General features: G+C 56.1%; 1 protein-coding gene across 1 annotated transcript in view; it reads left to right on the top strand.

The window, feature by feature from the left end:
* Nucleotides 1-12,901, top strand: part of MEGF8 (multiple EGF like domains 8) — a 41,075-nt gene that overhangs the window by 9,637 nt on the left and 18,537 nt on the right. The window contains 15 exon segments of the mRNA XM_029238296.1: nt 1,308-1,462; nt 1,799-1,918; nt 2,261-2,405; nt 2,488-2,651; nt 5,979-6,179; nt 6,574-6,774; nt 7,220-7,456; nt 8,304-8,422; nt 8,512-8,643; nt 8,733-8,846; nt 9,341-9,589; nt 10,098-10,297; nt 10,618-10,828; nt 10,926-11,175; nt 11,692-11,824. Of these exon segments, the coding sequence (XP_029094129.1) occupies nt 1,308-1,462; nt 1,799-1,918; nt 2,261-2,405; nt 2,488-2,651; nt 5,979-6,179; nt 6,574-6,774; nt 7,220-7,456; nt 8,304-8,422; nt 8,512-8,643; nt 8,733-8,846; nt 9,341-9,589; nt 10,098-10,297; nt 10,618-10,828; nt 10,926-11,175; nt 11,692-11,824 (2,631 nt within the window).

The raw sequence follows: 12,901 nt of genomic DNA, 5'->3' as shown, positions 1-12,901 counted from the left end.
GGCCCAGTGGTTAAGACTCCGCGCTCCCAATGCAGGGGGCCCGGGTTCGATCCCTGGTCAGAGAACTAGATCCCACATGCATGCTGCAACTAGGAGTTTGCATGCCACAACGAAGGAGCCGGCGAGCCGCAACTAAGGAACCGGTGAGCCGCAACTAAGGAGCCCGCTGCAACTGAGACCCAGCCCAACCAAATAAATAAATAAATAAATAAATAAATAAATAATTAAAAAAAAAGGAATAAAGCCTTAGCGTAGCATTGGAGGCCTCCAATCCAGGGCTCCACTGCTTCTCCTGTCCCTCCTTCAGACCCCTTCACTGGGTAGGCCAGAGTGTGAGGTTTCTGGAGGCCTCCTCCTTCTTTGTAGATTTTGATCCCCTGGGCCAAGTCCCATACACTTACAGAGCATACGGGTCAGTAAGAGTGTGAGGGAGTCACCAATCACTGACCACTTACCCGTCAGTCAGGACTCTTGGTTGTAAGTGACAGAAACCCCACCCGACCAGCTTAAGCAAAAAGAAGAATTTCTTGACTCACTTGAGTGAAAACTGGCTGCAGGCTGGCCTGGATCCAGGTGCTCACATAATGGCATGAGCTGTTTCTCTCCCCAGTTCTCACCTGGATTTCCTTCAGTCTGTAGCAGGTTTGCCTTTTGTAGATGGTCACCAGCAGCTCTGGGATTATATCCTACCCCTTTAAAATGCCCAGAGGGAAGACGGTACCTTTTTCCCAAGAATTGTAGCAATTGGGTCCCCTCCCTGAACTAGTCACTGACTCTGATAGGCCTGGGCTCAAGCCCTGCTGCTGCTAGAGGCAGGGACAGCTCCACTTGAGCCTTGTGGACTGTGGGTGGGAGGGGTGGTTTTCCAGAGGACAGTCAGAGGCTGTCACCAGAAGGGAGGCTGGTGTCAGACAGACAACAACAGGTGACAGCCGGGCGGCCTGCCTCACTGCTCCCTGAGGGCAAGGTTCCATGCACGGAGGAGGAAACCAAGACTCAGAGAAGTCAGGTCTCCTGCCCAAGGCCACACAGCTAGTCAGTAGTTGATCCGTGATTTGAAAGCAAGGAAATGGTAGATCCAGGATTTGACCCCAAAGATCATGCTCTGTCTGGAAGGTGACTTGGGCAGCAGCGTGGGAGCTCCAGGAGGTGAGAGAGCTAGGACTAGAGCAGGGCCAGGCAGGCGGGGAGGGTTTCCTTGGGCAAGTGGGGTTGAGGCATAGCAGAGTCAGGGGTGGTCCTCAAGGTGGGAGCCACGAAGGGGGGATGGGGGGTCACATGTCCTCGGGGCGTCTGTATTCTCCTAGGCCGAGCAGCACCTCCCAGTGGTCGGTACTCACATGTGGCGGCTGTGCTTGGTGGCAGCGTCCTGTTGGTGGCAGGGGGGTACAGTGGCCGGCCCCGTGGGGACTTGATGGCCTACAAGGTGCCTCCCTTTGTGTTCCAGGCGCCTGCTCCAGACGTGAGCACTGGGGTGATAGGGAGAGGGTGGCTGGGGAGGAGGTAGCATGTTTCCCATGGTTAAGGGAGGAAGTTGGGGGGCGTCCCTGGGAGAAGGAGGGGAGGTCCCTAGGGCCGTGAGAGGAGGGAGGTCAGTCCCCAGGTCCAAGGGAGGAGGAATGGTGGTCCCTGGAGCTGAGGGCAGAGGGGCAGTGGTCCCTGGGGCTGGGGGAGAAGTGGACAGGGGTCCTCAAGGTTCTGAGCAGTTGGGGTTCCCTGGGCTCATCAAAGTGAGCGAGGACGTGGGAGCAGGCCCCAGGTCTGAGGCACCCCCTCCTCCCTGCCCATCTCTCTACAGTACCACCTGGACTATTGCTCCATGTACACGGACCACAGTGTATGCTCCCGAGACCCTGAATGCAGTTGGTGTCAGGGAGCCTGCCAAGCTGCCCCGCCTCCTGGGACTCCCTCGGGGGCCGTGAGTGACTGTCCTAGTACTCTGCCCCTTAGCACGGAGACCTGGTCCTCCATGTCTTCTTCTGCCCAGACCTGCGCTTGGGAGACTCGTTTTCACACCTAAGATCGGCATTCCTGACTACTGACCCTTGAACCTTTGACCCTCTTCCCGATCCTTTTGAACTTATGTCTCTGTCCCTGGATCCCCCACCCCTGTCCTCTTGATCTTTCTCATTCCAACCCAGCTTTCAATTCCCTTCTCCAATCCCCTGACCTTTCCGCCCCAAGCCTCCTGAATCCACAGCTTTTCCCAGGTCCCTTAAGCCCCAGTGGATGGTGACACCTGTCTTTCCCCTCTCTGCAGTGTCCGGCTGCCAGCTGCCTGGGCCTGGGCCGCCTCCTGGGTGACTGCCAGGCCTGTCTGGCATTCAGCAGCACCGCCGCTCCTCCCCGGGGGCCCGGCGCCCTGGGCTGGTGCGTACACAACGAGAGCTGCCTCCCTCGGCCTGGTGAGTGTCCAGTGGCATTGTGGGAGGGGGCAGCATAGCACCCCACACCAACCCCCATCTCCCGACCCTCCTGTCCTCACAGAGCAGGCCCGCTGCCGAGGGGAGCAGATCTCAGGCACCGTGGGCTGGTGGGGGCCCGTACCTGTCTTCGTTACCTCCCTGGAGGCCTGTGTCACCCAGAGCTTCCTGCCTGGCCTGCACCTGCTCACCTTCCAACAGCCGCCCAATGCCTCCCAGCCTGACAAGGTGGGGAGCCAGGGGATGGGGCCCAGTGTGGAGTGTTGAAGGGCTTGGTCTTAGAGTTTTCATTTTTCAAATGGATCTTTATCACTCTTGCGTTTACCCCTTAAGTCTTTACATGCAAGGGTTTGATTTTCCTTATTGGCCTAAGAAAAGTCTTAACTGTGGTGAAATGCACATAACATAAAACTAACCATTAGTGGCATGTATCACCTTCGCAATTCTGTGCAACTATCACCACTCTGTAGCTCAAGAACATTTTTTTTTTTTTTTTGGCTGCACCGTGCAGCATTCAGGATCCTAGTTCCCCAACCAGGGATGGAACCCGCGCCCCTGTGGTGGAAGCGCGGAGCCCTAACCACTGGACCACCAGGGAAGTCCCCAGAACTTTTTTTTTTTTTTTCTTAAGCTGCTCGGGGTCTTAATTGCGACCCACGGGATCTTCGTTGAGGCATGTTTTTTGTTTGTTTGTTTTGTTTTACATTTATTTATTTTATTTTTATTTTTAAAAAATTTTTTGGCTGCGTTGGGTCTTTGTTGCTGCACGTGGGCTTTCTCTAGTTGCGGCGAGCGGGGCTACTCTTTGTTGCGGTGCTCAGGCTTCTCACTGCGGCGGCTTCTGTTGTTGCGGAGCACGGGCTCTAGGCGCGCAGGCTTCAGTAGTTGTGGCTCACGGGCTCTAGAGCACAGGCTCAGTAGTTGTGGCGCACGGGCTTATTTGCTCTGCGGCATGTGGGACCTTCCCGAACCAGGGCTTGAACCCATGTCCCCTGCATTGGCAGGCGGATTCTTAACCACTGCACCACCAGGGAAGCCCTGTTTTTTTGTTTTTTTGTTTTTAGTTGCGGAATGTGAACTCTTAGTTGCGGCATTCATGTGGGATCTAGTTCCCCGACCAGGGATTGAACCCGGGCCCCCTGCACTGGGACCATGGAGTCTTACTCACCAGACCACTGGAGATTTGCCCCCCCAGAACATTTTTATAACCCCAAAAGGAGACCCCAGATCCATTAAGTAATCACTCTCCATCCCCCTCTCCCCTTGGCCCCTGGCAACCACTAACCTTTTTCTTTTTCTGTATCTGGATTTGTTAACTCTGGATAGGTCATATAAATGGAATCATATAATACGTGGCCTTTTGTGTGTGACTCCATTCACTCAGCATAATGTTTTCAAGGCTCCTCTGTGTTGTGGCATGTGTCAGAACTTTGTTCATTTTTTTAAAAAATTTTATTTATTTATTTAGCTGTGTCAGGTCTTAGTTGTGGCACATGGTATCTTTAGTTGCAGCATGCAAACTCTTAGTTGCGACCTGTGGGATCTAGTTCCCTGACCAGGAGTCGAACCCGGGCTCCCTCCATTGGGAGCACAGAGCCTTAGCTACTGGACCACCAGGGAAGTCCCAGAACTTCGTTCCTTTTTATGGCTGAATAACATTCCATTGTATGGCCATGCCATGTCCATTCATCAGCTGATAACATTTGGGTTGTTTACACCTGTTGGCAAGTTTTTCCTTTTTAAAAAAATATTTTACTTATTTATTTATTTATTGGCTCTGTCGGGTCTTAGTTGTGGCACGTGGAATCTTTCGTAGTGGCGCGGGGGCTCTTTGTTGCGGTGTGCGGGCTTCTCTCTAGTTGTGGTGTACAGGCTTCATAGCACATGGGCTCTATAGCCCACGGCACGTGGCATGAGGGCTCTCTAGTTGTGGCGCATGGGATTAGTTGCCCTGAGGCATGTGGGATCTTAGTTCCCCAGCCAGGGATTGAACTGGTGTCCCCTGCATTGCAAGACAGATTCTTAACCACTGGGCCACCAGGGAAGTCCCTTTTTTTTTTTTTTTTTTTTAATTGAGGTATAATTGACAAACAACCTTATATTAGTTTTAAGTGTACAACATAATGAATTGATATTTGCAAATATTGCAATGAAAACCTATTTTCAGTATGAGTGGAATTGCTGGGGTAATCCTATGGTTAACTTATTGAGGAATCATCAAAGTGTTTTCCACAGTGGTTCCTTATTAATTTAAAAAATAGGTATTATAGTCACATGGTTCAAAAACCATAACAATGGGGACTTCCCTGGCATCCAGTGGTTAAGGCTCTGAGCTTCCAATTCAGGGGACAAGGGTTCGACCACTGGTCGGGGAGCTAAGATCCCACACGCCGTGCGGTGTGGCTAAAAAAAATAAAATAAAATAGAATAAATGAATCCTATACAGTTAAAACCAAAAACAACAACACAAAAAAAACCCCACAACAGTGTAAAAAGTTGTTGAGTGAAAAGTCTCTTCCATCTACCCAGTCCTCACCCCTCAGTGTGGGAAGCTGGCCTCAGCATCCCCCTAACTCAAGACCACCCTAACTCTCCCCAGAAGATCTATTTGGATTTCTTATATATCCTTCCGCTGTTTACCTATTCAAATACAAGTAAATGTGACATTTAATTATTTTTCTTTTTTGCACCAAAAGTAATATATTATCTACACTGTACTACCACTTCCCTTTTTTTCTTTTTTCTTTTTTTTTCGTCTTTTTGGTGGTGGTGTTGTTTTCTCATTCTCCTTTTTTTCTTAACGTATCCCGGCAAGCTTCCCGTAACAGAACTTAGGAAACACCCTCTTTTTTTTTTTTTTTTTTTTTTAACAGCTTCATAATGTTCCATTTACATTCTGATGCCGTAGTGTTACAGTTTATTTAAACAGTCTCCCACGATGAACACTTGGGTTGCTCCATCCTTTTACAATGACAAGAACACACGCTAGCAGTAAATCACGAAGTATGTGCGTCGCTTCAAACGTTGGATTTGGATCTGGGCTCTTTTTTTTTTTTTTTTTAAACATATATACTGGTTCATTATGTAACAAAGAAAGTGGTACATAGGATGAGGTCCAGAAGGGGCCTGAGCTTCTGTCCCTGTGGGGTTGGGGTGTGACGCCCTCCTGGCACATGTATGTGTTTACTGACCTGGAAGGTCCCCAGGCCCCCTAGTTAAGGGGTCTGGACTCTGAAGGGCTTAGGTGGAAAGACGGGGTGTTGAGGAGGAAGATGCTGAGAGCTCCGGGCTCTTGGAGTTTACTGAGAGGTGGAGATGAGCAGGGGCTGGGACCCTGTTGTCTGCTGTCTGAGTCGGAGTGCCAGCTCTTCTCCCAGAGTAACCGTGGGCGAGCTGTCCCCCCTGCTTCTGGCCTCAGTCTCCCATTTAGTAAACTAGGGAAGGAGATTGGGTTGCCTGGCCTTTTCTAGCTCTGATGTGGCTGGAGAGAGGCGTGAGGACCATGGGGCGATGCAGAGAGGTCCTCATGCACGCCTCCCTCCTTGGCTGGCACAGGTCTTGATTGTCCGCAGTACGACCATCACCCTGACACCTAGCTCAGAGACCGACGTGTCCGTGGTCTACCGTGGCTTCATCCACCCACTGCTGCCAGGAGGGCCTGGAGGGCCAGGGGCTGAGGACGTGGCCGTGTGGGCCCGGGCCCAGCGCCTGCACGTACTGGCCCGGATGGCCCGTGGCCCTGACACAGAAAACATGGTGAGGGTGCCTGGGACATGCAGGGGGCTGTTTATGGTAAATATGGGGGCTCGGGTGTGTGGTGGGGAGGAGGAATGGGGAGAAGTCAGAGGCGTGGGATCTATCCTTAGTGACTGGAGGGCCCTGGGGTTTTCAGTTGTGAACAGAACTGGGTGGGGGGCGGATTTTGAAGAAAGGGGAAGGTCTGAGTTACCAAGTCAGACTCTCCTGAGGAGGACGTGGGTTGCTGGGAGGTTTAGGGGTACTTGGAGGTTTTGGGGGTCTAAGAAACTCTGAGGCCCTCCTGGGAAGAGGAGGGGTGGGCGCTAGGTGGGTTTGGGGCTCTTGGGGGTTTCAGGGGTCAGTGTGGGTAGAAAGTTCTGAGGCCCCTGTCTGCCCCTCACCCCTACTTCAGGAGGAGGTAGGGCGCTGGGTGGCTCAGCAGGAGAAGGAGACGAGGCGCCTGCAGCGTCCAGGGTCTGCTCGCCTCTTCCCACTGCCTGGCCGGGGCCACAAGTACGCGGTAGAGATCCGGGGCCAGCTCAACGGCTCAGCGGGCCCTGGACACAGCGAGCTCACCCTGCTGTGGGACCGGACTGGCGTGCCAGGTGGCAGCGTGAGTACCCAGGTCCCCGGCTCTGACCCTGCCCCAGCCCCTGGCCTCAGATGCCCTGGGCCACAAACTAACTCCCTTGACCCTGACCTCTTACTCCTTGACTCTTGAACTCTGGGCCTCACCTTGAACCCCCCCGGACCCCAACATCTGACCCCCAGAGTCTGACCTGATCTCGTATTCTGACCCCTGCCCACGTCTCTGACTCCTCCTGCCCTGATCTTGCTGACCCTGACCTCTGCCCTCCATACTTTGACCTCTCATCTCTGGATTTTCTCAAACCCTGATCCCCTTTTGTCTGCTGATGTCCTAAATCCTGACTTTCTACGGGCCTGAGTTCTCAACCTTGTCTCCAGACGCTTAAGTCTTTAGCTCCAAACTCTAATCCCTATCCCAAACCTTGACGTGGAGCGTGGAGCCCCGACCCTCATGTGACCCCCGCCCCCAGGAGATCTCCTTCTTCTTCCTGGAGCCCTACCGCTCGTCGGCCTGCGCCTCCTACCCCTCCTGCCTGGGCTGCTTGGCAGACCAGGGCTGTGGCTGGTGCCTGGCCAGCGCGACCTGCCACCTGCGCCAGAGCGGGGCCCACTGCGGGGACCGCGGGGCCGGCGGCTCCCTGCTGGTGCTGGTGCCTGCCCTCTGCCCACTCTGTGAGGAGCATCGAGACTGCCACGCCTGCACCCAGGTGCCCACCAGGCCACAGCGGGGAGGGCTCGGCACGGAGTCAGCCAAAGCAGGCGACTGAGCAAGGGGGTGGGCCCCCCAGAGCTGGCACGGGCAGCCGAGGGGCCCTGTGGGCGGCGGTGGGGTAGACAGTCGGGGCCCTTGTCGTTTGTGAGCAGTGGAGAGGGGCTGGAGAGTCAGCTCCTGGCAGGCGTGACTCTGCATGCTGCAGGGATCAGAAAACCCAGCTCAGCACCTCTGCACCAGAGGAGCATTTATCCCCTTAGACAGCAGAGTCCAGGAGTAGGTCTTTCGGCCTGCTCGCCCCAGAGGTTCAAACCGTGTAGTCAGCTGTTCACCTTCCTCCATTCCACGTTCTCGTTTTCCCTGGAGGTTCATTCCTTGGGAGTGGCAAGGGAGCCTCAGGGGCTCCAGACTTTTATCCCCCCACCCAGCCACTGGAGCCCCAACGGGAAGGAGAGCACCTTTCTGTCCCCACCTCACTCTCACCCCTCAGTTCAACAGAAGTCTCAGAAGTGCCTTTCATTTGCTCTAATGGGGGCTTGTGCCAGCTCCTGGACCAATCAGTGAGGCTGGGAGGAAGGAGAGTGTCCCGCTGCCCACCTCTGGACCCCAGGGATTGAATCTGGACCACATAAAGTGGTGCTACTGCCCAAAAAGGGAGTGGGTGCTGGTCAGGCAGAACCCATGGATGTCAGTGGCTGTAGGAAGGAGCTGGGCTTGGAACAGGGATCTGTGGGCCCTGGCAGGCAAGGGAGGCAGCTGCCTGTTGAACTGGTGCTGGGAGACTGGCGCTGGGAGCCCCAGGGAGAAGGCTAAGCTGGGCTCTTATTCCTCCAACCTCCCAGGACCCCTTCTGCGAGTGGCATCAGAGCACCAGCCGCAAGGGGGATGCAGCGTGCAGCCGGCGGGGCCGGGGTCGGGGTGCCCTGAAGAGCCTGCAAGAGTGTCCCCCACTCTGCAGCCAGTGAGCCCAGCTGGGCCCAGGGAGAGGGTGTGTGAGGGTGTGTGGGGGCCAGGCTGTGGGGTGACCCTGTCCCTGCTCCCCGCCCCCAGGCGCCTGACCTGTGACGACTGCCTGGCCAACTCAAGCCAGTGTGCCTGGTGCCAGTCCACCCACACCTGCTTCATGTTCGCTGCCTACCTGGCCCGGTACCCGCACGGGGGCTGCCGAGGCTGGGACGACAGGTGCGGTCCGGGTGGCAGGGTTCCAGGAGGGGAGGGTGGAGACCAGGGTAGGGGGTGGCTCTGACAGCCCCACACCCATCACCCTGCAGCGTGCACTCAGAGCCCCGGTGCCGGAGCTGTGACCGCTTCCTGACCTGCCACGAGTGTCTGCAGAGCCACGAGTGTGGCTGGTGTGGCAATGAGGACAACCCCACGCTGGGACGGTGAGGCAGGGCGGGGGCCTGGGGGCGGGGCCGGGTGGAGGCTCTCCGCCCACCCTAATTCTAACGGCCTCTGTTTCTCTGCCCCTTTGCCTTTTTCTTACCATCATCTCTGTTTTTCTCCCCCCCTTCTCCTTCTCTCTGTTTCTCTCTCTCTTTTCTCCCTGCCAACTCTTCCCCTGTCTTTGTGACTTGTTTTCTCTCATCTTTCCTTCTGTTTTCTTTCTTCTTGTCTGTTTCTGTTTCTCTTCTGTCTCCCTTTCACTGTATCCCTCTCTCTCTCCTGTCTTTTAAAATCCTTTTTTGTCTGGCTTCTCTGGGTTTTTCTCTGCCTCTCTTCCATCCCTCTTTCTGTCTTTCTCCGTATTCATGTTTCTTTCTCTCTCTGATTGATCTCCCCTCTCCCTGTTACTGTTTTCCTGTCTCTGTCTCTTGTTTCTTTATCATCCCCCCCGCCCCGACCCAACCACCTTCTTCAACCTCGCCCCCCTCCCCAGTTGCCTCCAGGGGGACTTCTCCGGGCCTCTGGGTGGGGGTAACTGCTCCCTGTGGGTCGGGGAGGGCCTGGGGCTGTCTGTGGCCCTCCCTGCCCGCTGGGCATATGCCCGCTGTCCGGATGTGGATGAGTGTCGCTTGGGCCTGGCGCGGTGCCACCTGCGGGCGACCTGCCTGAACACACCCCTCAGCTATGAGTGTCACTGCCAGAGGGGCTACCAGGGTGATGGCATCACATACTGCAACCGCACGTGAGTAGGGCATGGGTTTCCATGGAGATGTCGCCCCAGGGCTGGTGCATGCGGAGATGTTGGGAGGAAGTGATCACAGTGCTGGGCTGCCTCCCATGGTGCCAGCCTCTCCAGTGAGCCTTGGGTTTTTAGCTTGCAGAGCAGGCCCTCATTAGAGTGATAGGGTCCTCAACGTGACACTAGTTAACTGTGGAGACAGGTCGCCCATGGACTGCAGGCCACAGGCTTCAGCGTTGCCACAGAAATGGAGGAGGATCAAGTTGAAAGGGGTTTTCACAGGGAACAGATCACCAGTGGTGATGTTTGGTTACGATAGAGACAGGAGTTACTACATGTGATGGGGTTGCCTTGGAGACACGGCCACCCATGGAGTCCAGGATCTGTGGAACAGGCAGTAGCTTATGATGGTGTTGCCATGGAGATAATGGGGTGGAGTGGGATGAGGGGGGATGCCTTGGGGGCTCCAGGCCTACCCAGTCCTTCCCCCACCCCTGCCACGCCCCCTCAGGTGCCTGGAGGACTGTGGCCATGGCGTGTGCAGTGGCCCCCCAGACTTCACCTGCGTGTGTGACCTGGGCTGGACATCGGACCTGCCCCCTCCCACGCCTGCCCCAGGACCCCCCGCGCCCCGCTGTTCCCGGGACTGTGGCTGCAACTTCCACAGCCACTGCCACAAGCGGGGGCCTGGCTTCTGCGATGAGTGCCAGGGTGAGCAGCCCTCATCCTGAGCTCCTCGGGGCTGCCTCAAGGGAGCCTCCTCGGGGCTTCTGTTTTCTTTTGTCTGTGTGGGGTTCTGTGTCCCCTCCCCAGCTCTGAGTCCCTCTGTCCCATTGCCTGCTCCTCACCCCAGACAGGTTTCAGTGCCACCCACCCCCCTGGCGGGCCTCAGTATTCCCTCTTGGGATTTGCAGTTGCTCCCCAGTCGGGGTTCCAGTTACCCTCCTTTGAGCCAGGTGGGGTTGGGGAGGGTCGGGCTCCTTCTCGCTCTTGCCGCTGACTCTGCATCCTGGCTGCTGGGGCCTCCACAGACTGGACGTGGGGGGAACACTGCGAACGGTGCCGGCCGGGCAGCTTTGGTAACGCCACAGGCTCAGGCGGCTGCCGGCCCTGCCAGTGCAACGGGCATGGGGACCCACGCCGAGGCCACTGCGACAACCTCAGCGGGCTCTGCTTCTGCCAGGACCACACTGAGGGCGCCCACTGCCAGCTCTGCTCTCCTGGCTACTATGGGGACCCCCGGTGAGCCAGGGGCCACCCAGGCGGGGCAGGGTGGGGTTAGGGACATGGTGGTATAGGGCAGGACTGGTCTGACACTGGCTCTCCTCCATCTCCCCAGGGCTGGTGGCTCCTGCTTCCGGGAGTGTGGGGGTCGTGCCCTCCTCACCAACGTGTCCTCCGTGGCACTGGGCTCACGCCGGGTTGGGGGGCTACTGCCTCCAGGTGGTGGGGCAGCGAGAGCTGGGCCAGGCCTGTCCTATTGTGTGTGGGTTGTCTCAGCCACCGAGGTGCTACAGCCGTGTGCCCCTGGGACCCTCTGTCCCCCACTTACCCTCACCTTCTCCCCCGACAGCAGCACCCCCTGCACGGTGAGCACCAAGGGCACTGATTACAGGCCCACGTCTCCCCCACCCAGTCTGAATCTTCAGACGGACCCTGGCCCCCATGTCCGTGTTTTTTCATCCATCAAACTCCCAGATCTGTTCCTCAGACCCCTACCCATTTGTTCCTAAGCCCCCAGACCCTCCCATTTCCCAGATTGCCTCCTGTTTCCTGGACTCCAGTTTCCCATTCCCCAGTCCAGGTATGGTAAATATTGGTACCTTGCGTGCCAACTCTGATCGATTGATGGTGGCTGCCAGGATCTGTGTGTTGAGAAAGAGGCTCCGTGCAGGAGTGCCTGATTGATTAACCATGTCTGTTATGAACACAGGAGTGGGAATGGTGGCCTCCATGCCACAGTTTGACAGTCTGCCCAGATGGTTCAAGCAGCCTTTTCCCCAGTCTCAGATTGCCCTCTCTTCTTGAGCGCACCTCCCCCCAGACCCCAAGCATTCCTCTTTCTCATCCTCATCCTCCCCTGATCCTACTCTACACCTCTCCAGCTGAGCTATGTCCTGGCCTTTGATGGATTCCCGCGCTTCCTGGACACTGGTGTCGTCCAGTCGGACCGTAGCCTCATTGCTGCCTTCTGCGGCCAGCGGCGGGACAGGCCCCTCACTGTGCAGGCCCTGTCTGGTATGGGGGCTGGGGGAAGTGGGACTTCTGTCCTGGGCTGTCCCTTGTCCCTATACCTTGCTACCTGAGGTGGGCTCAAATCCCAGCCTGACTCTGCCAGAGACTTGCTGGCAGTCCCTTGCCACCTCTGGGTCTCAGTTTCTTCAGCTGAGAGGCAAATAGAGAGGATTGTACTGGCCGGGTTGTGTCTCTGGAAAGAAGGTCCACGTGGGACATGTTTTGGGGACACACAGAATGTAGCTGGTGCGAGGGCCCCTGAGCATCTGTCTCCTCAGCCCGCTGGTTCTCAGCCAGGAGTGACTTTGCCCCTTGGGTCATTTGGCTGTGTCTGGAGACATTCTGATTGTCGTGATTGGGGCTGCTACTGGCAACTCGTGGGTGGAGGCCAGAGATGCTACTCTGCATCCCGCAGTGCACAGGCTATAGCCCCCACAACCAAGAATTACCAGGCCCCATTACGTCAGCTGTGCCTAGCTGATGGAGATGCACTAGAAATAATTTGTTACCCACGGCAGTTAGAGGGCCTAGGTTTGGAGATGCTTCTCTTCATATTGTAAATCAGAGTGGCTCCAAGGCTGTGAGAGAGAGGGCAGAGTTGTAGTTGGCCTGACGGCGATTGCACACAAGCCCAGACCCTTCACAGTGAGCAACTAGAGCTGAGGGGCCCTCGATTTCATTTCACTCAGCAAATGTCTACCTGCAGTAAGCTGGGCCTGAGCTAAATTCTGGGCATGTGGCAGTGAACAAGGGACACAGGCACTGCCTTCACGGACTCACAGCAGAGGTGGGGAGTGACAAACAGCAGGGAACAAATTGTAGTCAGAATAGTGACACTTTTGGTAAGGGACAGGAGGAAATGGAAAGGAGTGGGGAGCCTGGCTTGTCTGGGGAGTTGGGGAGGGAGTCTCTGCAGAAGGGAGATTTCACGGTGTGGGTAAGGGGCAACTAGTTCAGGTGGAGGAATAGCAGATGCCCAGGCTCTGAGAACAGGAAGCGGGTCGGTGGTGCTGGAGCGAAGAGGGCTGGGAGAGTGGGAGGTGATGAGGTCAGAGGGCCTGCAGGCCACCCCTCTCTTTT

The sequence above is a fragment of the Monodon monoceros genome, unplaced genomic scaffold (assembly GCF_005190385.1).
Source record: "Monodon monoceros isolate NGI ecotype Baffin Bay Population unplaced genomic scaffold, NGI_Narwhal_1 Super_Scaffold_10, whole genome shotgun sequence".
Classification (NCBI taxonomy): domain Eukaryota; kingdom Metazoa; phylum Chordata; class Mammalia; order Artiodactyla; family Monodontidae; genus Monodon; species Monodon monoceros.
This window is presented reverse-complemented; position numbering and strand designations above follow the sequence as displayed.